This window comes from Lentinus tigrinus (genome assembly GCF_003813185.1).
Source record: "Lentinus tigrinus ALCF2SS1-7 unplaced genomic scaffold L226scaffold_6, whole genome shotgun sequence".
In the NCBI taxonomy this organism is placed as follows: domain Eukaryota; kingdom Fungi; phylum Basidiomycota; class Agaricomycetes; order Polyporales; family Polyporaceae; genus Lentinus; species Lentinus tigrinus.
In genome coordinates, this window is record NW_027137915.1 from 542,782 (window position 1) to 569,113 (window position 26,332).

General features: G+C 55.5%; 12 protein-coding genes and 1 non-coding gene across 13 annotated transcripts; 5 read left to right on the plus strand and 8 right to left on the minus strand.

The window, feature by feature from the left end:
- Nucleotides 1-536: 536 nt before the first annotated feature.
- L226DRAFT_482208 (cytochrome P450) lies at nucleotides 537-2,800 on the minus strand. The gene is made up of 10 exons (XM_067676961.1): nucleotides 2,570-2,800; nucleotides 2,389-2,518; nucleotides 2,129-2,317; nucleotides 1,799-2,063; nucleotides 1,621-1,744; nucleotides 1,547-1,560; nucleotides 1,214-1,485; nucleotides 1,032-1,160; nucleotides 810-953; nucleotides 537-739 (listed from the first exon to the last, which is right to left on the minus strand). The coding sequence occupies exons 1-10, from the start codon at nucleotides 2,787-2,789 to the stop codon at nucleotides 664-666; spliced, it is 1,563 nt and encodes a 520-aa protein (XP_067538125.1). The 5' UTR covers nucleotides 2,790-2,800; the 3' UTR covers nucleotides 537-663.
- Nucleotides 2,801-3,112: 312 nt separating this feature from the next.
- Nucleotides 3,113-5,469, minus strand: L226DRAFT_482216 (CyP450 monooxygenase). Its single transcript, XM_067676962.1, has 11 exons — nucleotides 5,426-5,469; nucleotides 5,028-5,365; nucleotides 4,842-4,971; nucleotides 4,585-4,773; nucleotides 4,273-4,531; nucleotides 4,091-4,217; nucleotides 4,021-4,034; nucleotides 3,698-3,969; nucleotides 3,515-3,646; nucleotides 3,315-3,458; nucleotides 3,113-3,262 (listed from the first exon to the last, which is right to left on the minus strand). Exons 2-11 carry the CDS (start codon nucleotides 5,245-5,247, stop codon nucleotides 3,184-3,186), a joined length of 1,566 nt encoding a protein of 521 aa, XP_067538126.1. The 5' UTR covers nucleotides 5,248-5,365; nucleotides 5,426-5,469; the 3' UTR covers nucleotides 3,113-3,183.
- Nucleotides 5,470-5,716: 247 nt separating this feature from the next.
- On the minus strand, nucleotides 5,717-7,298 carry L226DRAFT_458932 (uncharacterized protein; the record flags this gene model as incomplete). Its single annotated transcript, XM_067675480.1, has 4 exons — nucleotides 5,717-5,853; nucleotides 5,912-6,018; nucleotides 6,096-6,795; nucleotides 6,848-7,298. The coding sequence occupies 4 exons, from the start codon at nucleotides 7,296-7,298 to the stop codon at nucleotides 5,717-5,719; spliced, it is 1,395 nt and encodes a 464-aa protein (XP_067538127.1).
- A 187-nt stretch (nucleotides 7,299-7,485) lies between these two features.
- Nucleotides 7,486-9,796, minus strand: L226DRAFT_325742 (cytochrome P450). Its single transcript, XM_067673934.1, has 10 exons — nucleotides 9,554-9,796; nucleotides 9,364-9,501; nucleotides 9,118-9,306; nucleotides 8,798-9,056; nucleotides 8,614-8,737; nucleotides 8,533-8,546; nucleotides 8,214-8,485; nucleotides 8,029-8,157; nucleotides 7,836-7,979; nucleotides 7,486-7,778 (listed from the first exon to the last, which is right to left on the minus strand). Exons 1-10 carry the CDS (start codon nucleotides 9,688-9,690, stop codon nucleotides 7,700-7,702), a joined length of 1,485 nt encoding a protein of 494 aa, XP_067538128.1. The 5' UTR covers nucleotides 9,691-9,796; the 3' UTR covers nucleotides 7,486-7,699.
- A 574-nt stretch (nucleotides 9,797-10,370) lies between these two features.
- On the plus strand, nucleotides 10,371-11,159 carry L226DRAFT_532338 (uncharacterized protein). Its single transcript, XM_067680241.1, has 4 exons — nucleotides 10,371-10,530; nucleotides 10,619-10,733; nucleotides 10,853-10,913; nucleotides 11,024-11,159. The coding sequence occupies exons 1-4, from the start codon at nucleotides 10,387-10,389 to the stop codon at nucleotides 11,145-11,147; spliced, it is 444 nt and encodes a 147-aa protein (XP_067538129.1). The 5' UTR covers nucleotides 10,371-10,386; the 3' UTR covers nucleotides 11,148-11,159.
- Nucleotides 11,160-11,449: 290 nt separating this feature from the next.
- Nucleotides 11,450-12,060, minus strand: L226DRAFT_521183 (Rhodanese-like protein; the record flags this gene model as incomplete). The annotated part of the gene is made up of 4 exons (XM_067678687.1): nucleotides 11,450-11,617; nucleotides 11,679-11,697; nucleotides 11,765-11,970; nucleotides 12,037-12,060. 4 exons carry the CDS (start codon nucleotides 12,058-12,060, stop codon nucleotides 11,450-11,452), a joined length of 417 nt encoding a protein of 138 aa, XP_067538130.1.
- A 283-nt stretch (nucleotides 12,061-12,343) lies between these two features.
- Nucleotides 12,344-13,991, plus strand: L226DRAFT_532340 (voltage-dependent ion-selective channel). Its single transcript, XM_067680242.1, has 4 exons — nucleotides 12,344-12,718; nucleotides 12,780-13,154; nucleotides 13,219-13,564; nucleotides 13,626-13,991. The coding sequence occupies exons 1-4, from the start codon at nucleotides 12,683-12,685 to the stop codon at nucleotides 13,754-13,756; spliced, it is 888 nt and encodes a 295-aa protein (XP_067538131.1). The 5' UTR covers nucleotides 12,344-12,682; the 3' UTR covers nucleotides 13,757-13,991.
- A 547-nt stretch (nucleotides 13,992-14,538) lies between these two features.
- On the plus strand, nucleotides 14,539-16,601 carry L226DRAFT_458613 (cytochrome P450; the record flags this gene model as incomplete). Its single annotated transcript, XM_067675453.1, has 9 exons — nucleotides 14,539-14,731; nucleotides 14,797-14,926; nucleotides 14,990-15,178; nucleotides 15,245-15,509; nucleotides 15,567-15,710; nucleotides 15,821-16,092; nucleotides 16,149-16,265; nucleotides 16,320-16,463; nucleotides 16,523-16,601. 9 exons carry the CDS (start codon nucleotides 14,539-14,541, stop codon nucleotides 16,599-16,601), a joined length of 1,533 nt encoding a protein of 510 aa, XP_067538132.1.
- A 170-nt stretch (nucleotides 16,602-16,771) lies between these two features.
- Nucleotides 16,772-17,531, plus strand: L226DRAFT_568612 (macro domain-like protein; the record flags this gene model as incomplete). The annotated part of the gene is made up of 2 exons (XM_067684192.1): nucleotides 16,772-16,962; nucleotides 17,024-17,531. The coding sequence occupies 2 exons, from the start codon at nucleotides 16,772-16,774 to the stop codon at nucleotides 17,529-17,531; spliced, it is 699 nt and encodes a 232-aa protein (XP_067538133.1).
- A 1,105-nt stretch (nucleotides 17,532-18,636) lies between these two features.
- Nucleotides 18,637-18,707, plus strand: L226DRAFT_t63. The gene has a single exon. It is a non-coding gene; the product is annotated as a tRNA-Gly (tRNA).
- Nucleotides 18,708-18,759: 52 nt separating this feature from the next.
- On the minus strand, nucleotides 18,760-19,368 carry L226DRAFT_610837 (uncharacterized protein). The gene is made up of 2 exons (XM_067686208.1): nucleotides 19,156-19,368; nucleotides 18,760-19,090 (listed from the first exon to the last, which is right to left on the minus strand). The coding sequence occupies exons 1-2, from the start codon at nucleotides 19,300-19,302 to the stop codon at nucleotides 18,905-18,907; spliced, it is 333 nt and encodes a 110-aa protein (XP_067538134.1). The 5' UTR covers nucleotides 19,303-19,368; the 3' UTR covers nucleotides 18,760-18,904.
- Nucleotides 19,369-19,636: 268 nt separating this feature from the next.
- Nucleotides 19,637-23,546, minus strand: L226DRAFT_610838 (uncharacterized protein). The gene is made up of 10 exons (XM_067686209.1): nucleotides 23,085-23,546; nucleotides 22,472-22,814; nucleotides 21,840-22,415; nucleotides 21,196-21,780; nucleotides 20,842-21,107; nucleotides 20,684-20,737; nucleotides 20,563-20,606; nucleotides 20,377-20,497; nucleotides 20,206-20,312; nucleotides 19,637-20,126 (listed from the first exon to the last, which is right to left on the minus strand). Exons 1-10 carry the CDS (start codon nucleotides 23,402-23,404, stop codon nucleotides 20,008-20,010), a joined length of 2,535 nt encoding a protein of 844 aa, XP_067538135.1. The 5' UTR covers nucleotides 23,405-23,546; the 3' UTR covers nucleotides 19,637-20,007.
- A 437-nt stretch (nucleotides 23,547-23,983) lies between these two features.
- L226DRAFT_458038 (cytochrome P450) lies at nucleotides 23,984-26,085 on the minus strand (the record flags this gene model as incomplete). Its single annotated transcript, XM_067675418.1, has 11 exons — nucleotides 23,984-24,161; nucleotides 24,222-24,465; nucleotides 24,530-24,704; nucleotides 24,762-24,875; nucleotides 24,942-25,068; nucleotides 25,121-25,217; nucleotides 25,280-25,369; nucleotides 25,424-25,586; nucleotides 25,642-25,770; nucleotides 25,828-25,938; nucleotides 26,002-26,085. 11 exons carry the CDS (start codon nucleotides 26,083-26,085, stop codon nucleotides 23,984-23,986), a joined length of 1,512 nt encoding a protein of 503 aa, XP_067538136.1.
- Between the last annotated feature and the right edge of the window lie 247 nt (nucleotides 26,086-26,332).

Consider the following 26,332-nt stretch of genomic DNA (forward strand, 5'->3'; position numbering starts at 1 on the left):
GGGAGTTTGTTTGTACCATGGAGGAAGATTGGAGGGAGAGGAGTGGGAAATTTGAACGCCAGGAACGGACATGCTGAATGGGCATGTCTAGCCCTGAGTATTGATGGGGCCAATCAGTACCCCATCGTTTGATTTGTTCTGCCGAGCATTCAACGCATCGCGGGATCAAACAAGCACTTGATTCCTCTGCAACGTCCGCGAGTTTTCCTACCAAACCGGAGGACGGCCTGGAACCGCACGACACATAGCCATTGCTCGCTGTCCACTCAATAACTGTTGCAGCATCAGGCGACAAGACTCTCGTAAGCGTCGTGGGACTTGACGCTCGCCAAGGTCGTATGGCCGGAGCAATCAGAACCACTCACCACTTAGTGAGATGCAGCGATGTGATGTTCTTGTACGTCTACAGCCGACGAAGTGTCCGGAGGTGTTCGGCGGCCGAGGACAAGATGCCGCGTTGGCACCCGGAGCCCGACTTGGGAGCTAGAGCCCAGCGTCTGGGACGTACGTACATCCACATATAAGTTTCTATGTTTGGTGAGATCAAATTGGCTCGGGAGCCCTGGAGCCCCTCGTCGAAGCATGCGTTGGCAGAAAATTTTGAATTTTCATGCTGCGTACGGAACAAGGGTCGGACTGTTCGGATATCGGCAACATACAGAGCTAATGGCCTCCCAGTATTAGGGATGCTGCCAGAGGAGAACGGGGCTTGATCGTGCATCGACAGTCTTCGGGATACCTGGTGCAGTCCAGCTGAGTATATCGCCGGTACTGGGAGTGGACTGAAGTAGAACTCCGCGCGGACTCACAGTAGGAACGATCCTGCCAATTTCGGTTCCACGACAACCGCGTTCCCGTGCTCGTCAAGAGGCGGCGTGATATCGAATACGTGGAGTATCATGGCTACGTTGATGAACAACGCCGTCTCCGCGAAATACTTGCCGGGGCAAACCCTGAATAACGGTGTACGAGAAGATGAGAGTCGGTGTCAGTGAAGACTTCCGTACACCGCCCAGGACAACGGCCTTCACCTTCGTCCGTAACCAAACACGAAGTCCGTTGGATCACGAACATCTGCGTTGAGTTGCCCCTGGTGTAAATAGCGATCCGGAAGGAAGCGTTCAGGCTCTGGATATGCCTCGGGGTCATGCGTACAAGCCCTGCACGACGGTTAGCTATTGCATCCGTATTCAAACTTCAATGCAACACGCACCATGTCTGTGGTGATAAGATCGTGCCTTTGGGAATGAAGTATCCCCTATACTCTATATCCTCCGTGGTATAGTGAGGAAGGCTCATCGGGACGACATTCTGCCATCGCAGCGTCTCCTTCAGCAATGCGTTCACATAGGGGAGGGCGGCCTTATCCGAGTGATCCGGCAGACGGTCAGGACCCACAACTATATCGAGTTCGGCCTGAGCTTTCTTCTGCGCCTCTGGATAGAGACTCATCGCTTGGAAGAAGAACTGCAAGGTGGAAAATGCCTGTACTCAATCGCAAATGTCAGTGCTATGCACCAAACCCGAGCGATGTAAATGTACTGACCGTGTCAGCCGCACCTAAACGCGGAGTGGTAATCAGGTCAACCACAATTCGCAACCGCCACTGAGGTTACATACCCTCGAACGCGGTGATGCACACGTTCTTCGCGATCTCTTGCTCTTCTAGTGAAACCGCTCGTCCGTTTTCGCCGAGCTTGTCAAGCAAGCCGGAGAGCACAGACTCAGTTCCTTCGCCATGGAGCTGATGTCTTCAATAAGTTAGACATCCAATAAGCATGTTCAAACCGCGCCTCACCAGAGATTCCTGGGTCTTGGAATACATAGCTTGTTTGACCTCTCGTGCTGCAGTACGCCACGACTTCAGTTCTTGAAGTTGCGAGCCCACGATGGGCCACCATGTAGGGACGTGTTGCAAAATGGGGAGATATTGCACCAGGAATCGGCCTGGTGAAAATGCCTGAAATCCTTCTAACGTCTTCTCCATGAGGGCGATATTCGGATCATCGTGCTCCGCGACGTCGATGCCGTACGTGACCTTGACTATGGACGCTGAGAAGGTACTCGAGAGTGGTAGCGAGTCAGAAAGAGTAGCAATGCATCTAAGGGTCACGATAGCATTACTCACTATCGTATGTGATCGCATAAACGCGCTGGGTCCTTCAAGAGCTTGCGGAGGAACAGCAAGGAAGATTGTCGCTGGGCTTCCAAATGTCCAGCGTTGACCACGGGTAGGAAGTGGTGCGTGAACTCGCGTCTGTGATGCCGCCACCAAGACCCGTACGGCATGAAGGCAATGTTGAAGTCCTGACCAGAGCTGGAGACGAAGATCGTCATTAATGCAATGATGGAGGAGGTGCCCCCCGGGGCCCGCCAGGCATGACTTACAGAGGGATCAATACAGACCGCTGTCTGTCGGACGTGACGGCGGAGCGTTTGTCCAGGAGATCGAAGATAGACTGGGGACCTCCGAGGATTACAATGCTCTGCCCTAAGACCGGGACATATACGATGTCTCCTGCAAGAGCAGCGATGAGCGACGATCAGGAAAACTTGCAATATTCCTCACCGTAGGTCTTGCAGAGTTCGCGATGGGCTTTCCACAGCTCAGGTTTGCGCATGTGGAATATGTTGCCAACGAGAGGGAGGCACTTCGGCCCTGGAGGTAAGGGACGCCCATGGCTACGGGCCTGCCATCTCGCGTAGGAGACAACATAGGTTAGTATCAAAAGTCCCACTATGGCGACGAGAGAGGATGAGATGAGCGACTCGTTCGAGGAGATGCCCATGGCGGATAACGACAGACAGTAGGGGTGTCGCCTAAGACATGTCAGCATTATAAAGCCGCGTTATATGTCGGAGGGAGCGTCAATGGTTCCCACGCATGATGATCCAAGAGCTTCTCAAGTTCTACCAGAGTTCTCGCTGGAAGTAAGAAGTGATAAGATGTAGCTTGTCATCAATCAATGTTGGCAGAGGCTCGTGCTCACCTGCACAACCGCGGGAGCTCGTCCCAAGGAAGTCGCGTAAGACAGCGGGCGCAGCCCCTGGTGCCCGATCTGGGCCCATCGACGAAATGACATCTTCGAACGCCTCTGCTACAGAGCACGGTGCGAGCGAGGTACCTGAATGGTAGTTGATCGTGAAGTCTGTACATGATTAGTGGCTTTTTTCAGCCTCGTACTACACACCCTCGGACAAGATCAACTCCTTTGCCCAAGTCGACCGCGGGGTGATAGTGCAGCGGCAATCCTCAGGATACCTGGAGAGTGACCCTGTTAGTCAAGCTCATATATCGAAGTTATTATACCTACGATACCACTCCGTTCGTCATCTTCGGCTGGACTTGTATAGGCTTGCCTTCGGCATCAAGTGGAGGACTGATATCGAAGACGTGCAGCACCATCGCTACGTAGACAAACATAGAAGCCTCCGCGAAGTGTCTCCCTGGACAAATCCTGTCGTCGGGGAGTGATATCAACTTCAACGCCGACACAAGAAGGACAAACACTACCTTCTTCCAAAGCCAAACGCGAATTGCGCGGGATCCGGGACTTTCGTGTTCCATTCGCCATTCTCGAGCACAAAGCGATCGGGTAGGAAGCGTTCCGGCTCGGGATACACCTCAGGATCATGCAAGCAAGCCCTTTCAAGCCATGAGGACACATATTCAAACGCATAGACTGAACGGACCTACCAGGCATTGGCGAGGAGTAGTGTCCTTGCGGGAATGAAATATCCCCTGTACTCCATGTCCTGAGTCGTGAGATGCGGAAGGCCGAACGGCAGGACTGGGTGCCATCGCAAGCATTCCTTCACTATGGCGGTGATATATGGTAGGTTCTCGCGGTCGGCGTGCACGGGTAACCTGCGAGGTCCTACTACTGCATGAAGTTGAGCTTGTGCTTTTCGGAGGACGTTGGGATTGAGGGACAAGGCAAGGAAGAACGTCTGCAGGCTAGAGAAGGTCTGGAGGAGATCCATCAGTACGTGACATAGGTGGACGAGTGTCATACTTACTGTGTCGGCACCGCCTGCGAGATATCCATGTCTATGAGCTCGGGCTAATGAGCCGGCTGCCTTGACGCACCTTCAACTGCCACATTTCCGACGCTCTTAGGGATCTCCTTCGCTATGGGATCGTCCTCATCCTGGATATCAACCCCTCGCCCCTCTACCAGCTCGGCAGCCACAGATTGGGTCTGCACGCCCTTGTCCTGAGGAAACCATAAGCATGTCGATCATCTCTGAGATTTGTTGTCATCCACTTACTATCTCTTTCATGGCTCGTTGGAACAATCCCTCCTTCGTCCCGACGGTCGCACTACGCCACGCACCGAGCTCCTTCTGGAATCCCGTGCCCGGGAGCCACCCTGGAAGATGTTGCAGGAACGGCAGAAACTCAACGAGGTACTTGCCCGGAGTGAGCGCTTGCAGACCCTCCAACATCTTCTCTATCTGCGCAGCATCTGGGTCCGTCTCCGCCAGGTCCAACCCATATATAACTTTGACGATCGTTGCCATGAAGGTGCTAGGAAACTTGGTGAGAAAGCATCCAAATAATTTTTGTGCAAGTCGACTCACTACCGTATATGCTCGCATAGCCTTGACGGGTCATCCAAGAGTTTGCGCAAAAATAGTCGAGCAGAGCGCTCCTGCAATGGAACGTATCTCAGACTTGAAGCGGGCAGGAAGTGCTGCCAGAATGCTCTTCTGTGCCGTCTCCACCTTTGGCCGTACGGCATCAAGGTGAAGTTCGCATCGAATCCTGCGCTGTGTGAGATGCGCGTATGTATGATCAGACTCGGACCACGCCAGTAAATCGAGTTGCGTTCCCTTACAGAGGTATAATGGATGACTGTTGTCTGTCAGATGTCACCGCGGAACGCTTGTCCAGGAGGTCAGAGATCGACCTCGGACCTCCCAGGATAATGATGCTCTGGCCCAACACAGGAAGGTAAACAGTGTCCCCTGGAGCGCGATATTCGTCAGAAACCTACTCTGGAGAATAATGGGGCTGAAACTACCATACGTGTCGCACAGAGTGCGATGCGCCTTCCAAGGCTCCGGCTTCCGCATGTGGGCGATATTGCCCACGAACGGGAGCGAGGTCGGGCCAGGCGGGAATCGGAGGCCACGCTTGCGAGCGCGCCATTGGAGCACGGATAATGCATAGGAGATGGCGAACCATATAACGAGGGCAATGCCCGCGCTGGTCGACGCCGACGGCTGGTTGTTGGAGACCATTCGGACTTCGGGCGGGAAGTGCTGGGCTATAGTGAAAGGGTGCGACGGAGAATCTTTTAGTATGGCTGTGAGGAAGCGACATAGACATAGCGGTGGCCTCCAGCATCCCAAGAGGTGCCTGAGATGCAATATATTCAGCACAAGAAATGTCGTTCCCCTGCGAATCCAAAGAACTTGCCATGCGGGTGACCCAACTAATCTAACCGCGCACGGCGATGGACGGTTTCCCATGCTAGTATGATCATCGGTGCACGAGATGCCGGCACCATGAGGAGATATGTAATTGGCAAACAACAGACCCCGAGTGTTAAGGAGTGACAAGACCACCAACAAACTCTGCGCAGAGATCAAGTTCATGTGTGCGTTGCAAGTGAAGTCGATACTCACCACCGAACGTCTTGACGAGTATTGGCGTCGGGAGTATACAGACACGCGGCCACGGGTACAACCGACTAACGTGCATCGCTGATCATACAGAGGCCTTGGGGCTATAGTATATACGCCTCGTCCAGCGTCGTCTCCTCGTCATACCACCGGCAGCCTTCCACTCTTCCAGAGGATGTGGGTGGGAATCTAGCCAAACGTCGTTGGTATACACCCAACCAGCTAACCCCATCACGGGCACGTCAGCATCAAAGCACACGGATAAGTGAAGTTGACTGACCTTCGTCCGCGCTACAGTCCCCAGCCCATGACCCCTCTAAGTCCGGCCGCCAATCTTCTGTCTCCACAAAGTACCATCCGGCGGCTAGCGAGAACGTGAGGTTGCTGCTGTGCGGTGAAGAGAAGATAAGGTCAACGCCTGTTTTGAGCTAGCAGGTCGCGCTCGAGCGCTGGAACGTGCTAACCTGACTTCGTGGCTGCCGTCATCGGACACGCCGCTCCATCCGTCCCTACCGCGTGTCCAGGGCTTCCGCTCGCCTGGTTTGAGGTTGGTCTTGCTCCACGTTCCCTCCGCCTTCGCAGCTTCGTCGGAGGCGCCACTGGGCGCTGGAGCCCAGCGTTCATTCTCGTACAGCTCGACTTCACGGAGCTCCGTGCGCCAATGCCTATCTTCCAGATTGTCATCGTCGACGAAACGACGGGCCTGTGCCAGGATGTGGTGAAGCACCGGTCCAAAGCTCGACTGGAGATGGGGGATGAGGGTATGTTGCGTGAAAGGATGGGTGACGAAGAACGGAAGCAACCCGACGACGAGGCACGTCGTACGCATGGGGAGCATGTTCACGAGAGGGATCATGGCGAAGAACGTGACGAGGACGGCGGAGAGAACGATACCCGTGTAGGGCGAGGACCATGTCAGGTAGGGAACGAACTGGATAGCGAAGTCGTGCCCATCCGACACGGCACCCATCAAGTTTTGGATGGCTTGGAGGTTTGCTAGCCAGTCTACACTGCCCTCACCAGGCTGCGTGGATGGAGGAGGCTGCGTTGCTTTGGGTGATGGGTTCTCCGCGGCATCTCGACCACGGAGCGTGGGATGCATGGCAAGCAAGACACCCAGCACGATGACATGGGGGAGTAGCAATATCAGACGAGGGAAGTAGCCTAGAACAACTATGAGAAGCCGATCATGAACGCGACAAGCGAGCTCACGTACATATGAACGCATACGCTGCCATCCACACGAGCGTGTACTTCTGACTCTTCTTCCACAGCACAATCTCCTCGATGCGGTCCTGCAGCCAGAATATTGGTCCCGCCTTGGACACGAACCGTCGGAAGTTCACAGTCGTAATGGGAACGGAGAGCGGGTCGCGCGTAGAAAGCAGACGAGGGGCTCCCTTGCTGGTCCCGTACATGCGAGGCGTGGACGGGGCATTGGCAGGGAGTTGCAGGGCGGAGGAGAGTAGCATAGACGTAAGATTCGTTCCGCTTGCCTTCGAAGGCGACATAGGTTGCGCACTGGCTGGCGAAGCCCGCACAGGTGAGTGCTCTGGCCGAGGGAGGGAGGTGAGGATCTTGGGAGCTGGGCGAAGGTCATTGCCAGGTCGCTCCGAACGCAGGCGAGTTGCGTAGGAAGGTACCTCGACGTAGTCCATCGTCGCCATCGTCTTAAAGCTGACTCTTTTCTTCGACAACTCCTCAATCTCCAATGTTGAGCTTCCACTAGCGAGGTATGGTGTCGCGTGAGCGCAGTTGCCAGTAGTGATGTGCAGCAGAAAAACCAGATCCAATTACGCGAAGATCATGAGCTCGTATCAACCTATAGTTGCAGAGCCTGGGACGAGTATAGGAGAATGGAAGAGGCGGAGAGCGGAGAGGTTAATGTCATAAGTAAGTTCACCACAGTGATGGTGGAGAGAGACCCTGTAGAGCGCTAAAAGCGACCTCACGGGCAGAGCATGTGTTTCTCGCCTGATGCCAAAGTTCAATCGTTCAAGTACAGTATGCGTGGAAGTTTACAGTGACGCTACATATTCAACATCGTGAGTCTTACGTGCGAAGTGGCTCAAATCATGTCGCGAACGAGCTTCTCGGTCTGCGACGAACGAGGCTTTACGGTACAGTGCCACCAATCTTCCAGATGTCTACACAAAGGAGCACTGGCATGAGTACACTTCATGCTATATGCGGATGTCACATACGAAATAACCCCCGTAACAGGACGAGCCTCGGTCAGAATGGGCCGACCGTGGTCGTCAAGCCGAGGAGAGATGTCGAACAAATGCAGCACCGAGGCGATGAGGAGGAACATGGTCGTGTCGGCAAAATATCTTCCGGGACATATCCTGCGTGGAATGAGCACGATGTGCAACAAACAGAAGAGCCCTGACGCACCGTCTTCCCATCCCGAAGACTACGCTTGTGGGATCCAAGACTTCCGGATCCCCCTCTCCAACCTTCAGGTGACGCTCTGGAGAGAACCGCTCTGGTTCCGGGTACATCTTTTCATCATGCATGATTGCCCTGTTAAGAAGTCAGACGAGGTGTTAAGCATTAGACTACCTGAAGGGAAGACTCACCATGCGTTCACCATCACCGTCGCCCCACCCGGTATGAGGTACCCACCATACTCGTCACTCTCCATGGCACGCCGTGCAACCCCCATAGGTACTGCTGGGTACCACCTCAGAGTCTCTTTCACCAGCGCATCTACGTACGGCAGACGGTCGCGGTCTTCTGGCTCGGGCATTCGGCTCCGACCAACCACACCATCCAGCTCGGCCTGCGCTAGCTTCTGCACGTCAGGGTAGAGGCTCATGGCGACGAAGAACCTCTGCAATGATGCATATTGCTTGGGACACATGTCAGCATGACCTACTTCTAGAAGCAGGGACTTACAGTATCTATGGCAGCTGTAGGCAGTGACGCAATGAGCGAGAGGGAGTTAACGGACTCAGGTCTGTGCAACTTCTCGCTGACCTGAATAAGCAACCCCAGCAGCATCCTTAGCCACGTCCTCCTGCGCAGCAGTGACCTCGTCTTCTGTATGCGATATCCGCTCCATCATACTATATGCGATACAGTCTCGTCCATTCCCTGTTTGCTGGACAGGGCGCATCATGAGACCCTCGTTCCTCAAGTATCGTAAGACCATGAGACGCACCAATGCATCCTTGCAGTAATTCCATGGCGTGTTGCGTATGCTCGACGCCGCCTCACGAATCTCCGCGATCCGGCGAAGAACTGCGGTGCCCGGCAGCCACGTAGGCAGGCGCTGCAAAGCGGGAAAATACTCCAGCCAGGTAGAGTTGGCAATCAGGAACTCGACGCTCTCCAGTCCTTTCTCAAATATCGCGATATTGGGATCGTCCTCCGTGACGTCCATCCCATATATGCTTCCGAGAACGATAGCCGTGAGGGCACTAGGAAAGAAACGACATGGGGCGTCAGATGCAATGCCGCTGGGAGGGTAACGGGACGCACTAGCGCAGATGTTCGCTCAGCTTGTCCGGGCTCCTCGTGAGCCCGGACAGAAAACGCCGCACACCGTCCTGTTGGTGCTCTCGGTATTTCTGGATGGCATCTGGGCGGAAGTGCTGCCAAAACACGCGCCGACGGTCCCTCCACCACTGCCCATACTGAGCAAAGACGAAGCTCCAGCCCCACCCAGTGCTGAGATCCGACGTTAGTATGGGTCTGCATAACTACAACAAAATACGCAGGACTTACGCGTGAACCAACTTCAGCACAGGTCTATCCGCATAGTTCACTGATCGTTTTTCGAGCAGGTCCATGGCGGCTTGGGCGCCCCCCACCACGATGACCGTCTGTCCGAGTGCTTGGAGACATACTAGGTCTCCTGCAACACTTCATTAGCGGGATTGGCTAGACAACGATGTCAATTGAAGGGGGTACATACCGTACTTCTTGCTCAAGTCGCGGTACCCTACCCACGGGGTCGTCTTCGGGATGTCGAAGAGGTTCCCGACAAGAGGAAGCGGCGAAGGTCCCGGAGGTAGTGGCAGACGCTTCCTCTTCGCCCATATCGTTCTGCATAGTTGTAGGACCAGGAGAGTCGCGCCCAAGAGCAGGATAGAAGGAGGAAGCCCCCAGAGCATCTCCATCTCACAAAAAGTTGTGAAACTGCATCAGATGCGGGCCAGCTTATGTACCTTTCCCGCCGAAGAGAGTTCCAACCTGTAACGCGGTCAAGGTTCGACAGCCCAGCGTCCTCCTGGAGCATGGGGTCGATGCCCAGTGCAGGACAAGTGAACGCACGCACCACACGGTGCTTCGAGAAGTCTTGTACAACTTTCTGCCACGCGTCATGAGCCTCTGAACCTACAGTTCGTCGATGCTTTGGCGCGCCACGGTCACAGGACATTGCCTCTTATCATCCTGCTTTGGTGATCAACGGCTTGAAAGCGGTCCATCGTAAATAGTCACTCACGAGATGTCCACTACGATTGCGCAGTCGCAGGCCTGACAACATGAAGAATCGTGAAGAGATAAGCATCAAGATGGTGGTCCAGAAACAAGTCGATGAGTTCGCGCACAGGCGGACAAATTGAGCTGCGTAGTCGGAGACCTGTTGTCTTGAAACTTCTGGCCAACTTGAGATAGACTGCCAAACAGACGGACAAACGGTGGGAAGTACCGTAGTATAAGTAGGTCAGAACATTCGGAGCGCCCGTGCGGGAAGTGGACGGGCGGCACGCATCATCTGCGTACGCACTTCACAGGTCGACCACCATGTCCTCCTCCTCAATATCCTCACCGCCCACCGACTCCGATGCTTCTGCCCCTTCGTCCTCGTCCCCGTCACCCTCGAAGCGGATGGTATACCAAGTGGAGACAACCGGCAGCCGGTGGGGCGACGTGAAGGAGGCATTCAAGGTGCGTCCCGCCCGGTGTCCCCCTCGCCCCCTCACCCCTTCCGCAGAAGCAGAAGCGTGATAACTGACCCGCGCTCGCACAAGGAAAGAGGATATCCTCCGATGACATGAATCGGATCAACGAGATTCCGTGTGCGCGCAACAGCCTGCTGAGCGGGATCGCGAGCGGGGTGGGCATCGGGGTCATCCGCGGGATGTCAAGTAGTGCGTCGCGTGTTTCACTTCCGGTTGTGTGTTCTTTTTTTTCGCTGACAACTCTTCGCCGTGTCTCTCTTTTCCCTTCTCTCTGCTCGTGCGGGTCTACTGTGAATGCACGCGTGCAGGCGTGTTCGTCGCGTCCAATTGGGCGATGGGGACGTTCGTCCTCATCTCACTGGGCAGCTGGTACGTCCCTGACTCCCTGACTCCCTGTCCCCCCTTCCACACGCGTCATCCTCGCTATTGATTCGCTGGTTCTGACCGCGTTCTCCGGGGCGTCTTGGCGTGTGATGTAGGACTATTTGCCAGAGGAACCGCATGGAGGAGCGGCGGCGCATGCAGCAGGTCGTGGAGGCGATCCCGAAGCGGTTCGTGAAGAAGGACGAGGGCTCTGGGGCGGGCGAGCCGAAGGCAGCTTAGGACTGGATGACATCTTCAGTACGTCGTACGACGTCCTCCTAGGCTCGTGACGCTATACACCTACCATCCTGTCAGGCAAAGGCACGCTTCGTCCATCCCTCTTTCAGGCTACCTCTCCCTCCAGAATGTCTGGCGCACGCATGTTTGTTTGCGAAAGCTGACAAGATGGCATAGTTCTAAAAGTTAGGAATACACTGTATAAATATACTCGTCTAATTCTCGACCCCCTTACATACTATTACTACGCGCATGCATCCGCACAGCGAATGTTGCATACAGGATCCGCGGGTGGGGTGGGGTGTTCAGAAATACTGTGGATTCCCCCAGACCTCTTTGCTCCAGTTCTCGACGAGCTCGGGGTCGTCCTTGTACTTGGCCTGGAAATCTGAAAAGCCGCCGCGGAGGATGAAGACTTGGTGGGGGATGTCCAAGCCGTCGCCCTCGAGTTGGTCGCGTGCTTCGGCGTATAACTGCAACAGAAGTATCATGTCAGTCATCGTGCGGTGGCAGATACGTGTAGACTGTACGCACTCGTGCAGCCTTCGGACCACTGCGAGGAGGGACGGGGGCGGTCAGTCTAGCAGTCGGATACGATGGCAAGCAGTTGGAGGACGCACCGGACTTGTGAGAGTGCGCAGTGGAAGATGACGGTGGGGACGTCCTTGGTCTTCTGGACAAGGTCGTTGACGTGGACGTAGAACTGGCTGGAGGGCGCGTTGTGTGCGCCCTTGATGTTCCCGCCTGCCCAGTCGTCGTCGCGGACGTCGAAGATGCAGTAGTCCTTCATGGGGACCTTGCCGCTCTTGATGATCGCGGCGACCTCCTAGACAAGCCCACGGTGAGGAGATGCGATGGGGGGCTAGAGAGGGTGGTGAAGGCAAGCACTTACGTCTGGGGAGATGTACTTGAGCATCGCGGTGGATCGAGGGCGCGAGAGGGAGCCTGTGGGTCGACGGAAGGGCCTGGAAGGGGTCAAGAGGGCCGGGGAGGGCTTTATAGGACGCGCAGGCAGGGAGAAATTTGAGGAAAGTGCCCGAGGACGAGAGAAGCTGCGGGCGAGCTCACGGAGGCATGCGGCGCTCATACCTTATCGGGAAACGGTGCTACGTCGTAGCAACGCGGGGAAAGAGCCGAGCTGAGGGAGATGAACAGGGATGCTAGAAGCCCGGGGGCTCCGCTGGGGGCCTTTGCGAATACACCCGCGCAGCCAGTCACTCCGAGCGTGGACGGAGACGTCGCGGAAGCCGGAGGACGCGTCGAGGCGGAGCGCCCGGACGCGTGCGATGTGGGACGAGCGGGGCGTGGCGGGCATCGAGGACGCGTCTGACGGCAGCAAGACGCGATGAGGACGTGAGGAGACGCGTCGCGGGGGCGTGGATGATGGACGCGCCGTCGCCCTCGCCTGGCCTCGCAGCGCAGCGTACGGGGCCTGCCTTTTGCGTCGTGGGCAGCGTACGCGGGACCCGGGAACTCCCGGCGCCTTAAAGCGACGTGTCTCCCCAAAGTTTCGCGCCAACGTCACTACTCCTCACGCCATGTCTCTCCCTCAGCCCGTTCCCCCCTCCTGGAAGGTCCGTTCTCCTCCTCACAGCCCGCTCTCGCGCATATACTCACCTACTCCGACGCGTCCAGGACCTCGGAAAGTCCTCCAACGACCTCCTGGGCAAGGACTTCCCCATTCACGGTGTCGCCCTTGAGGTCAAGACCGCCACCCCCTCCAACGTCAACTTCAAGGTTGGCGGGAACCGCGACACCAAGTCCAAGCTCATCGTTGGCGACGTCGAGGCCAAGTTCTTCAACAAGCCCCACGGCCTCACCTTCACCCAGACCTGGACGACCAGCAACATCCTCAGGACCCAGGTTGAGCTCGACAACCAGATCGCCAAGGGTGTCAAGCTCGAGCTTGCCACCGCCCTCACCCCCAACACCGGTGCCAAGTCTGCCCTCTTCACCACCACCTACAAGCAGCCCGGTCTCCACACCCGCGCCTTCCTCGACATCTTCAAGGTGCGTCTGTCGCGCCTCTGATGACGTGACATCGCGCGTTCACCTGACTTCCTCTTCCGACCAGGGCCCGACGTTCACCGCCGACACTGTCATCGGTCGTGATGGCTTCCTCCTTGGTGCGGAGGCCTCGTACAACGTGACCGAGGGCAAGATCACCAAGTACTCGACCGCCATCGGCTACTCGGCGCCCGAGTACGCCGTCACCATCCACGGCCTCGCCAACCTCAGCACCTACGCCGCGAGCTACTACCACCGCGTCAGCCGCGACGTCGAGGCCGGTGCCAAGGCCGTCTACGACACCCGCGCCTCGCCCTCGGGCAACGTCGCGCTCGAGGTCGGCACCAAGGTCTACCTCGACTCTGCTGGCTTCGTCAAGGCCAAGATCAACAACTCTGGTATCCTTGCTCTCGGTACGTGTATGCGCTGCTGCGGTCATTGTGCGGGCGGGCTAACACGGCGCGTGTTCTGTAGGCTACACGCAGTCGCTCCGTCCTGGCGTGAAGGCTTCCTTCGGTCTTGCTCTCGACACCCAGAGGCTGAACGACGTCTCTTCGGAGGCTGCCGCCCACAAGGTCGGCGCGAGCATCGTTTTTGAGGGGTGAAAATCTTCCGTTGCGTGAGGGAGAATGGCATTCCGGATGTATACTTAGTTACACTTCCAATGCATAATACGCTACGATATTGATGCACTCCTATACGGACGTTGGCTCGTGTACGTCCGGTCGACCAAGTCGCGGTGTTGCGGAGGTAGAAGTACCGTGATACTCTTCGTTCTTTCCTGTGGTACCATGCGCTAACTCAGCATTGCCACCCCCAGAATCAATATTGCAAGGGAGAGTCCAGACCTGGACGGTGATGCGGACGCGATCGGCTTCGGATCGACGGCGAGAGTACGCATCGACGTACGCGAAACCGTGGCATGTTGAATGTACGGAGCTCGACATATGTTGTCATCCTATCCAGGACATTGGAGCATATACGACGTCAACACTCCTTGATATTGTCCTCTCAGGCAGACGCCACGATCTTGAATTGGATCATGTTTTTGATAGGTGAGTACCTTCCTATCGACTGTCCTGTGACTCCGTATAGTTCGAAATAGTGATAATGATTCCTATGTAGGTTCAAGGGTGCTCGGAGACCCTTGGTGGCGGCGGGACTAACCTACCTGTCGCTAGCCAAGTGGCAGGACATGGGAACCAAGAAAGCTCGAAGTGCAACCACGGTACTATATGCACTATATGCGTATACAGTAGTACCTCATGGCGATATCTCGGGATTCCTGCGCTGAACGTTGAACTTCCCAGCGATCAACTCACTAGTCGGACAGTCGAGGGTACATAAGGCGGAGCACTCGACTCACCACCTGCGGCGGTTCTCTCATATGGGGCCTCTTGCTGACACCCTGCTCTTGGGCTTTCCTCTCCTCCTAGTCTACCTATGCAGAATGGCGTTCGTCGCAAAGAGACGGCCGCCGCTACCTCCGGGCCCTCCACCGCTTCCCTTCGTCGAGAGTCTCTTCGACATCCCGAGGACGGCACCGTGGATAGCATACCGAGACTTGTGCAAGAAATACGGTATGCCGTCGCTGTGTGTTCATGTTATCGATCCTTCAGTTGCACTGAGGCAGAGTACACTGTAGGGAACCTGGTTTGCCTCCGCGCGCTAGGACAGACGATCGTCGTTATCGGCGACGCGCAGACCGCTGTTGACCTGCTCGAGAAGCGATCAGCGAACTATGTGGACAGGCCTGAGTTCAAGCCGGCTCGGCTGTACGTATTGTCGTGCTTGATGCCGCGTTTTTGGGTCTATTCGTGCTCACGATATGCCCGCAGCATCGGCTGGGACTGGAATTTCGTCTTTGCTCGGTACGGCCAGTGGTGGAGGGATCGTCGGCGCGTGTTCTGGCAGCACTTCCGCCCCGACGCCACCAATCAGTACCGCGAACATCAACAACAGGGTGTGCGGCGATTAGTGTCCAGCCTCCTGGCCTCACCGGAGAAATTGAACGAGCATCTTCGCGAGTACGTGCCGATTGCAGCGTTCCCGATGCGTGTCGTCTCTGACGGCGTGTGCGCTGCTCGTCCTAGTGCGGTTTCGGCTATCGTTCTTGGAACACTCTACGGGATGGAGGTTGTGGAGAACGATCCTAACGTCGCCATCTTTGCGAAAGGACAGGAGAGCGTGGAGTTCTTGATTGCTAACTCCTCCTGGCTCGAGTATCTCCCGACTGTGCTGGGGCACCTTCCCACTTGGCTGCAGGCTAACACGGGGATACTTCGGCAGTTGGCTGAGATCCGCGACGCAGTGTCGAGCATATATAACACACCATGGAAACACGCCAAGGATGCCTTGGTAAGTCTTGTGATGTGGTCCTTCGGATACAGACCTCTGATGATGTGGCCGGCCAAGCGACGAGGGGATGGGCAAACCTGCATTGCGCACCATATGCTAGAAAGGATCGCGCAATCGGACGACGAGGTCGCCGCCGTGCAGGAGGTCGTGTGCAAGGATGTTGTCGGCACTGCTTATGCGGGTGAGCGCGCGTTGTACAACGTCTATGCATACTCTCACTCATCGTGTCACCCTGTACCAGCCGCTATAGACACTGTAGGTTATGCACATCCGTGATAACGGTAAGCCTTGAGGACTTACGCTGTCTCCAGCAAATCGCTACCATGCAAAGGTTCTTCGTCGCCATGAGCCTCTATCCGGACGTGCAGAAGCTAGCACAGGCCGAGCTGGACAGTGTGGTTGGTCGGAGCCGTATGCCCGAGCCAGAAGACCGCGACCGTCTGCCGTACGTAGATGCGCTGGTGAAAGAGACTCTTAGATGGTACCCAGCAGTACCTATGGGGGTTGCGCGGCGTGTCATGGAGAATGACGAGTACAATGGATACCTCATACCGGGTGGGGCGACGGTGATGGTGAATGAATGGTGAGTCTTCCCTGCAAGCAGTGCAGTCCTTGAAACCTCGTCTGACTTCTCGACAGGGCAATCATGCACGACGAAAAGATGTACCCGGACCCAGAGCGGTTTTCTCCAGAGCGCCACCTGAAGGGCCCGGAAACCTTGGATCCCACCAGTGTAGTCTTCGGGATGGGGCGGCGGTTCGTCAACGCTTCCCTCTTCTGCCTATTGCACACCGTGCTTACACCACGCAGGATATGTCCCGGAAGATACTTTGCCGACACGACCATGTTCCTCCTCATCGCCTCGGTGCTGCAATTGTTCGACATCTCTCCTCGGCTTGACGACCACAGTCGGCCCGTTCTGACTGAGGCCCGTCCTACTACGGGTATCATCTCGTATGTGACCACTGCACCTCGCATGGGATCCGACGTGTGCTTACGATCCTTTCGTGTAGACATCTCGAGAATTGGTGGCACTGTACCGTGAAGCCGCGTTCGTTAGAGACCGAGAAGCTCATTCGCGACCTGCCTTGAGCAGACACTTCACAGTACTTACATGTGGCCATAGCCTGAGGTTGGAGCCTTCTCTCTACGGGGATCTAGCTTGGGGCTCGGCCGGGATTTGCCGTGATCCGGTTCTACAACAGCTGTCATCGATTTATCGCCCAATTCTCTCTTGGATTTACACCCTCACCGTTGCCTCCATGACTATAGAGTTCACCCTGTTCTCTATTGATGACGAGCTTGTCGACCAGTGGCGACAGTCGTTCTTCGCCCTCGTTCCAGACCAAGTTCAGGATCGTGTATCCTTTGTGCACACTAGTCTCCAGCAGTCAAACACGACCTTTGACTGTATTGTTTCTCCTGCAAATTCGTTCGGCAGATTTGATGGAGGGTATGGCCTCGCCGCTTGTATCGCTCAATTGACGTACAATCGACTCTGCTACTTTTCATAGATTTGACCAGATCCTGTCAGAGGTCCTTGCACCTGCAGATGATCCAGAAGCCCTCACCCGCGCAGCACAGACCGTCCTGTACCAGCGCTGGCGAGGCTTTGCGCCTCCGGGTACATGTACTCTAATCCCCCTCACCGGTACGCCCTGCCACCCCAACACGTTTGACTGCCGGTATATCGCCCTCTGCCCTACGATGCGCTTCCCTTCCAATGTCACGTGGCACAAGGAGATCGTGTATAACTGCGTCTGGTCTCTCCTCGTCGCGATTGACGAGCACAATGCCCGCGCGGCTGAGAAAGACTCAGGCCTGGCCCCCATCGCGTCCGTTGGCATGACGGGCCTCGCCACAGGCGTTGGCCGCGTCTCCCCAGCCGTATGTGCGCGACAGACTGCACTAGCCTTTGCGCACTACGAGGATGCCAAGGATCGTCCACAGAAGTGGTCATCGCTGTCGTGGGATGACATTCTGGAGATGCCGCTCAACGGGAGGCTCCCCATGGATGGCTAGTCGTGTTTTTCATTCTGTAAGTCTTCTGTATGTTCGAAGTGCATCATAGTTGCTCACATCACCCTCAATCCAAGGTACTTGCGTTTCATTTGTAGGTCCCTCTTCGCCCATGACAATGTCAATTGGGTCGACCGAACTTCAATTGATGATCATGTGTGACCGTTGTGCTTGTATGTTGCCGGCGTGTTATGCGGATGTTTTTGGGATGGTTCGAAATGCAGGCTATTGAGGCTGATACTTATGGATTTCGTCGTACCGTAGGTTATGAAAATATCGAGATGAATCTTCTCCCAATGAGAACATTTGTCGTTGACTTGCGTATCCACTCCGAGCCCTGCTCCATACACTCCTCTCCTCGAACCCTCACTGTCACCGAGCAAGCAGACCGTACCCGGAGAGCTTTAGGACACCACCCCGCTAGGTAGTACGTCCGGATGTATACTCTCCACAGCTCGAGGACTGTACCGTGTTCGTTGGGGACCGAGAAGTTTGTTCACGGCATGATTTAAGCAGACACTTCCCAGGACTCACTTAGACTATGTAGTGTCCTATGTTGCTTTCCATACATGCTGCACTCTGTGGGTTAGAACGACCCAATGAGCTCGGTGCGTTACATGTTAGCGCTCAGCGGGCATCTCCTTACCATGGTCCTGATCCAAGCTGTTGCGAGTGTTGTTGAGACGTGTAACAAGTGAGCATATCGCAGCAGAAAAAGATTTCCACTTCATCCATTTGAGGCACCGAGCTTCCAACCAACTGGCTGGTCCCAAGTGCGCCACAAAAAGAAGAAAGGATAGGATTCCCCCGACGACGCAAGCCAGTAGTGCAGTAGCAAGGTCATCGCGCCCCCGAGTTGCAAGCAGAGCTCGGGGGACAAGGGCGGCAAAAATTAGATAACCAATAATGGAGGCGGTGCCTCCATAATAGTGGTTAAACTATTAAGAACAGATACTACACTTGATCTAAGCCAAAAGGCCAGAGTGGTAAGGAAACACGATGTGCGGGACTGGTTTATATACTGAGGGAGAGGAACGCACGGACCAGGTTGTTTGTTTGGTCGCTTGCTATTGCTCGTCTTGAGTATTACGCTCTGATGATATTCCATGCATTAATGGGGTAGTGGTAACCTGGGTCGTTGCCATCGACCCGCCGGGGGTTCGATTCCCCCTTAATGCATCGGTTGCATCGCACATTTTTTGTCGGGCTGACGCATTGATTATGTGTGAATCGTCCCTGTTAGTCGGCATAGTGCCACGCGTACGAAGGGTACACGATCAATAACCACATCGAACGCCTCCGATACAAATTGTGGACTCTACTGTTACACTAGAGGAACTCATGAGGCTTGTTGAGTACACGCCCCCGCGCCCTCTTCACTCTGAGGGATTGCCTGGGTGTATCGAGCTCTCCGTAGTCATCTCCTCCAACGCGCTTTGCCTGGACAGCTTCCCGGTCGGCTCATCGCCGAGGACACCGTCCTGCTTTGGATCGGTCTCCTCCTGGGCGCCCTCCTTCGCCCCACGAGTCTTCCTGTCTGTGTTCGGCTCGAATGGGATGTTCTGCATGGTCGACGTCAGAATATCGAAGCCGGCGAGGCCAGTTTAGTAGTCAAGCCGGAACTTACATGAGGGGGATCCTGCATGTACTGCTCGTGGATGTCCCTCTCGGTGACAGGGGGCCTGTCTACGGTCTGGTGGGCCTTCTTGAATGCCTGGCTCTCGTCCGTGACGTTTGCGCGGTTGATAAGGTCGTGACGGCGTGTAGAAGACATGGTGATAGTGGTAGAGCGATGAGTGAGGAGGAAGAAAAGTTAGATGTGTGCGTGCTATGGTAGTTTCGTTGCTGGCGTTGTCGTCGAATGGGCAGATATATATGCTGGTCGCGGAGAGTGCTGCGTCATGGTGATGTCAACGCGTCCTCAGTCGGAGAACATTGACGAACACTAGTGGGTGGAGTCCGTATATGGTCATTGCTCCACCATATATGGGTCATCCTTCATCATCTCCAAGCGCCATGGACATACCCCGTATCGGACACAGCTGGGACCGGGAACGTGCATGAGTGTCGCAGGAAAATCATCTAGAATAAGTCGAGGTGAATACCAAGGCTCATGATATATACGCCTGCCTTAACATATCATAGACTAAGGCAAGTCGCGTACTAGTATTCTGCCGCCTTTTGAAGAAAATCTCCGCGCGCGGGTCGGGAATGACGTTCATTCCAAAGCAAACGTTGCTCGGCCGGGGACCATCCCCAGGTAACTTGAGGTCGTAGTTGAGGACGATGTACGCGAGCATCGCCTTCAGCGGGCACTGCTTCACGTGTTGTATAGTAGACACTGCTGTACAGTAGGGCGGGACTCGGATGCATGCTATGCGAAAATGGAGCCACTCTCTGTGCGATAGTCAAGCAAGCGAGCGTCCCAAAGGACGTAATAAAAGAGATCTCAGTGTCACGAACAGAACACAGGCGGTGGCTATACTGCGGATGGGGTCCCGGGGATCTGGGGGATACTGGGAGACGGCGGGGGAATCCCAGCCTGAAGACATGCGGCAACCACCCTCACGCGGATTCCCTGCCATACTTCTCGCAACCCTGAAACGGGATAACATGCGTCAGTCCTCGATACGTCTGCGGAAAAGCTCAGGAAGGGGCTGGCGGACATACGACTTACGTGGGTTGGGCCAGAACGACATCAGATACTCGGTGCGTTCTGCGAAACGCTTCGAAACTTCGAGCCCGTATATCAGATCAGGGTCATTCTGCCATAGCGCGAGCGCCCTAGGAGACCGGACTGTGAGCATCGATAGCTGGGTGGCGCAAAAATGGGAAGAACGACACTAACCTCCGGATATTGGCGATGAACCAGAAGATGAGGATAGACTTGCGGTGGTCCTGTGACGGCGCCTGTTTTGCTTTGCTCAAGGTCTTCCAAACCCACTCGTTACAAGTGTCGACGAATCGCACTAAGGTTTCATTTGGGTGAGAAAACCGTGTCAGGCGAGGAGGCCGGTCCCCTAAGATGACTTACGCCACTCTTCGGCTTTGTCGCGGTAGAACAGCCTGCTTCCGGTCCTGCAGATGATCCGACAAGAATCAGGATACATTCCTAAAACACATGCGCACATTGAAATTTGAGGAGCAGCACTTACGTCGTAACCTGCGGGATGAAGTTGCGGAACTCATAGGATGTCAACATGCGCATCCTATCACAACCCAAGCACGTTAGCATGAAACCTCTTCACGCCTGATCGATCGGGACTCTTCTGAAACGTGCAGCAGTGGGGGGAGTTGGAAGCTAGGAACTCACCCGAAGAGCAGTTCCTTCATCTGGAAGCCAATCGAAATGTCGAGGTCGCAAGTATGCCGCGCGAGCCGCTGTTCTAGGTCCTCGATCTCAAGCCAGGCCTGCACCGCTAGCTGCGCACGGTCCGCCTGGCTCGTGTTCTTGCTCTCGCGCACACGCATACAGACGTGAAAGAGGAACGTCGTGCGCGTGCACAATGTCCACATGTCGTCCGGCTCGACGTACGTACCCGATGCTGCCAACGCCTCCCCAGGGAGCATCAGTGCGAACTGAGCAGTCAAAGTGAAGGTTCGTCAGCATGGCCATCGATACGCTGGCGGGCAAGAAGGAGAAGCACAACACATCCAGAATACTCACGTTCTCGGGCTCTCGGACGAACAGATTTCCGTGCCCAATATTATTGCTATCTGGGGTTGCTGCCATGTAGGCATGGAGATTCGCTACCACCATCACGCAGGTCCAGACAAGTCTTCGGCATTCCTCGCGCTTGAAATCTGCCTCTGCCATTCCCTCCGGCCACATGATCGTCGAAGCGAACCCTGGAGCGATATTGTGGACCGGTGGCCAGGCCGTGCCGAGCGAGATCGCAAGACAGTTGCATCCACGCTGACCACTCGCGTGCGAGTAGTCGCTGGATGCAGGCGATGACGCCGAATCGCTAGTGCTCCCACCGCTACTGCTTGTCGAGGACAAGCTCGGGGTGATGATGTCTCCGATGCTGGGTCCGGCTGGCATGAAACCCAGCTGCGCAGCTGGGTTGAACCCCGAATAGGTAGCTTTAGGTCGTAGGTTCGTGAAGGGGGAGAGACCTCGGGGTTTTATGCCCTCGTCGACGGTTGACAGTGAGAACAATCTCATAAGGGAATCCAAAAGCAGTATGGCGGAATGGGATCGGTGAACAGACTGCAGTGGGTGCGACTGCATCTCGAAAAAGACGATGAGCTATTCAACAAGGCAGTTAAGTTGATCAGTAGCTGTCTATGCGATACGGAATGACGCACCAATGCTGCCTGCGCAAGTCCCATATCCACCCAGCCGGTAGCGAGCGCGCCTTCCAGCGCACCATGTGCCATTTCTAGCAACGTCAATGCCTTCTGCCTTCCTCGGGCGCCATTGTGAACTTCGGAGCTTTGCACGAATGCCCCGAGCGCTAGAGCACTTAGCAAGAGACTCGGTTGCAGGGAATGGCGGCGAATTGGATTGAAGAGGGTGTCGAAGAACCGCGGCAGATGTAGGAAGCTGATCCAGCACGGCGACGATTGCAGGAGCGCCCTTAGGTCTGTCATGATTGTCTTCATTGCGGCGCCCCGCTGGGCCGAGGACAGCGAGACGACCGCCGTGTCGACTGGATCATGCTCAGTGGCGTAGAAGGTGAGAAGGGCGTCCCACCAGGTGTCGCGCGCGAAGCGAGCGCCTGGCTGGGAAGGAATGGAGACCTTTTGCTGCTCCTGTTCGACATCCTTATTCTCTTGTTGAGATGGGATGACCATGATGTCTGGGATTTTATGATACTGTGAGAAACTTGTTGACATGGCCACGTCGTAGAGCAGTGGGTCTGGGTCGAACTCCCACATCGCCTATGAAGTCGGTCCGAGTCAGTGAAAAATCATGGACAGGCAATGCAACGACGTACGTCGGAGAACTCGAAGAAGTCAGTCTCCAGAGATGGCAGTACCTGGTTCAAATCTGGACGGGTTTTATCGCTTAGTGCCTGTGCATTACCGAGAACGTCCTCGCTGGGGTTCGTTCGTCGGTCGCTATCTCCACCCACGCTCCTCTTGGGCGTTGGCGGCTTCTTTGACGAATATCTCTGCTGCGAGGCGCGAGTCCGGACACTGGCCTTTTCCCGTCCTCGCTTTTCCCGTCCTCGCCGGTTTGTCCCCGAGTCAGAGTGGCATTGCTCCGCCTCGAACGAGCGCTTCTGACAGTTATGGCAGATAGGCTTCGCGCCGTCGCAGCGTATTTTGCGAGCACGGCTGTAGAGAATATTGTTAGCTGAGCTCCAATATGAACACCATGATTTGAATCCTAGGACGTCACGCATGCGAGGAGAGTATATGTAGTACCAGACGGGCGCTCATCAAGTCAGCGACATCGTGTATAGGCAATCTGGGAGCCAAACCCAGACGGTCCGCCCATACCCGCTACTGTGGATGTGGATCCTACTGCTGTTAGCTGGGCCAGCCTCACGAGCTAAAGGCGGAATGGTATCCCTGCCAACACTTCATAACGATGTAAGGCCTTACCATGGATAGCAAGCGACAAATACACGTATCCGAGGGTTGCCTCGCACCGTGGGAGGTTGATCTGGAGCAAGGTCAATCTTCGGACGAACCCTCTTGTGAGAGACCGTCGATACATGGGCCAAAGAAGAAGATGGACTGCAACTGGTGTTGCCAGTGAGACGCGCCTGCTCCGAAGGGAACGGTTCAGAAATCCCAGATGTTCCCGGGGATGCAGAGATAGTACCCGTGTGTGATGACGGAGGAATGCCGAGGATGTTCTCCAGCTCTGTGGTGTCGAGGGCTACCAGCGAGTAGTCAATGGGGACTGGAATAGATGTCATGGCGGCAAGCCGTTCAGCAAGGCAGTCACTAGCCACTAACGAGGGGAATTGGCAGTGACTGAGGACATGGTGCGGGGCTTATCTATGATGACACGCTTGAAGGCGCTGTGAAAGGCGGTGAGAGTTAGAGCTCTAGAGTCCGGGACTCCACTCCGTAGGTTGCGTAGGTTGCACAGGTTGCACGTCGCAGGCCCGCAGACGCCGAAGCGCTGATCATCATCGCTGCGTGGCGTCTAATACGTTCATTTTAACTCACTCCGATTCTGCCGATGCATGGTTAGGGCAGGTCAGATTAGGCGATTCTGCAAGGATTCTGGGATCGTATTGGGTGGTATTTCTGGTTCCAAAATCCCGCGCCTAGCAGAATCGTATGCCGGTTGCGGAGAGTGCTGCGTCATGGTGATGTCGACGTCCTCAGTCGGAGAACGGGAACCCAAGAGCAAGGAGAACGTGCACGAGTATCGCAGGAAGATCATCTAGAATAAGTCGAAGTGAATACCAAGCCTCATGATACACTGAACGCCTAAGTACACAACTCTGGCTCTGGCTCGTGCCTAGCATATCATAGACAGAGGCAAGTCACGTAGCATTCTGCCGCTTCTTGAAGAGAATCTCCGCGCGCGGGTCCGGGATGACATTGTTGGCAAAGTAAACGTTGCCCGGCCGGCGACCATCCCCAGGCAGCTTGAGGTCGTAATTGAGGACGATATACGCGAGCATCGCCTTCAGCTCGTTCGCAGCGAAGAACCGTCCGGGACTGGCAGACAGTGCCGTAAGTATACGTCGAGAACCGAGACAGCGAAGACTAGCTACATACCAAGCGTGCTTGCCATGTCCGAAAGGCATGTACTCGGGAGATGTGTGGACCAGGTGATGCTTCGTGCTCTCGCCCTCAGCAGCTCGCAAGCGCGAGAACCTGAACGGGTCGAACACGGAGGCGTTCTCGTAGATGCCATCGTCAAAGTGTGTGGGGTACGAGGCGGCGGCGATGAGGGTGCCCTTCGGGATAAACGTCCCGTCGACCAACGTAGTGTCCTTCAGGGCCTTGCGTGTCACCGAAGCTGCAGACAAGACGGTAGACTTAGACTCGGACTGTCAGGACAGCATACAACGCGTGTGACGTACTGAGAGCGACGCCGTTGACGCGCTGCGATTCCTTCAGGAAGCTGTCGATCTTCCACATCTTGCCCATGGCATTCTTCGTCCACCCTTCCGCGGCTACAACAGCCTCGACCTCGTCTCGCAATGGTTGGATGTACTTCGGTTCCTCTGCGAGGTGTAGGAGCGCATGCGAGATGCTCTGCACGCGCGTGCGTGAGTACGAATTATTACAACTCTCAAGCGGCACGCGACGTACGTTTGACGAAGTGTGGATGGCCGCGAAGTTCATGACCATGATGCGTTCGGCAATCTGGTAATCCCCCTGTCCACGCGGAAGGGCCTCCTCGAGGACCCATTGCAGCATATCGTTCTGCGACCGAGAGTGAGTCAGATCGTATACGCGAGTACATAGTCAAGGTCTTCAGCAGTCACGCACCGGCTTCTCCGGGTAGTCATCTCCATACGCCTCCATCTTCGCCCTCCGTTCGTCCAGGAGGGGCTTCAAATGAGGCACAGAACCACGTATACTTCGTCTCGCAGCGCTGAAGCACCGTGATAGGAAGCTAAGGGTGCATTTCAGTCTCACACTCGTCGCGAGAAGTGACAGGCACGTACGGTCTCATCGGAGGAGGTGCAAGGCCGAGGAAGAACATGTCTTTCATTACGTCAATTGCGAACTTGATTGCTAGATCGAGGTAGGCTTCGTTACGACCTGTAAGGTAGCTACAAGTCAGTACGTCGAGGGAACCGGATGGTATGCAATGTGAGACGCACACGCTGGTAGCCCGACGAAGATCCTATTGCTCGCCCGAGCAATGATCTTCTGCGTGGCGTGCAGGATGTTCACTTTAACCCACTCCGATTCTGCCAATGCACGGTCAGTTATAACAACATCGAATAATGTATGTCAACGTTTACCATCATCCTCACTGCGAATGTACTCAGGTACGGCCACGCTCAATTCATCGATGACGTCCGGAAGGACGCCAGCAAGCGACCTCATGAGCTTGTCCTTGATCAGGTCCACGTGGTACGGATCTTCCATCATGTCGCTACTGAGGGTGAACCGCAGTTGGATGGTCTTCCGACCGCCTTAAGACGCGCCTTCAACCAGCTGATCGAGTGACACAACGCACCTCCTCCGTGCCTTCAGTGAACGATAGCTCGTCGTCCGGCCGTTTCCTCACGTCGTCCACCATCTTGGGTCCAGATACCACAACATGCCATTGGTCGAACAGGGCCACTTTGAACGCAGAGCCATAGTACTAGACCGCAACCAATATCAGTTATCGCCGCACATCATGGATACTGATTGCTCATACCCGCTCGTAGCCTTCGGAGAGTAACGCCCTCGGCTTGCGTAAGAAGTTAAAAGCGCTCCAGTAAGAGAGGATGGGTGCGGAGGGACCCCCGACAGTCGGAATCTTCCTCAACTACATGCAAAGCGCGCAATCAGCGGCCTGTCGGTACAATGCGCATGAAATAGTAGAGCTTACTGGGTCAGAACGCCATCGCGCGATATAGGCAACGAACGCGACTGCAAGCAGAGCACACAAGACGGCGGTGCGCTGGTCTTCCATCCTATGCGAGGCCCGAGGGTGTGTGATGTCGGCGGTCGCAGCTGGGCGCGCCTGCCAAGGTGATGCAGCCAGGGGAACGGTTTATGTATGTATTGTCCGTGGATTCCTCCCATGCTCGGATGTAGGAGCGTAAACGGTTTTACTCACTTTCTCGGCCGTACCTCCGAGAAGCCAGTCGCATCCTTCTCACACAGTGTCGAAGAAGCTGCGGCTTCTTGTTCGGTGTTCTTGAACCAATAGCGTCCGA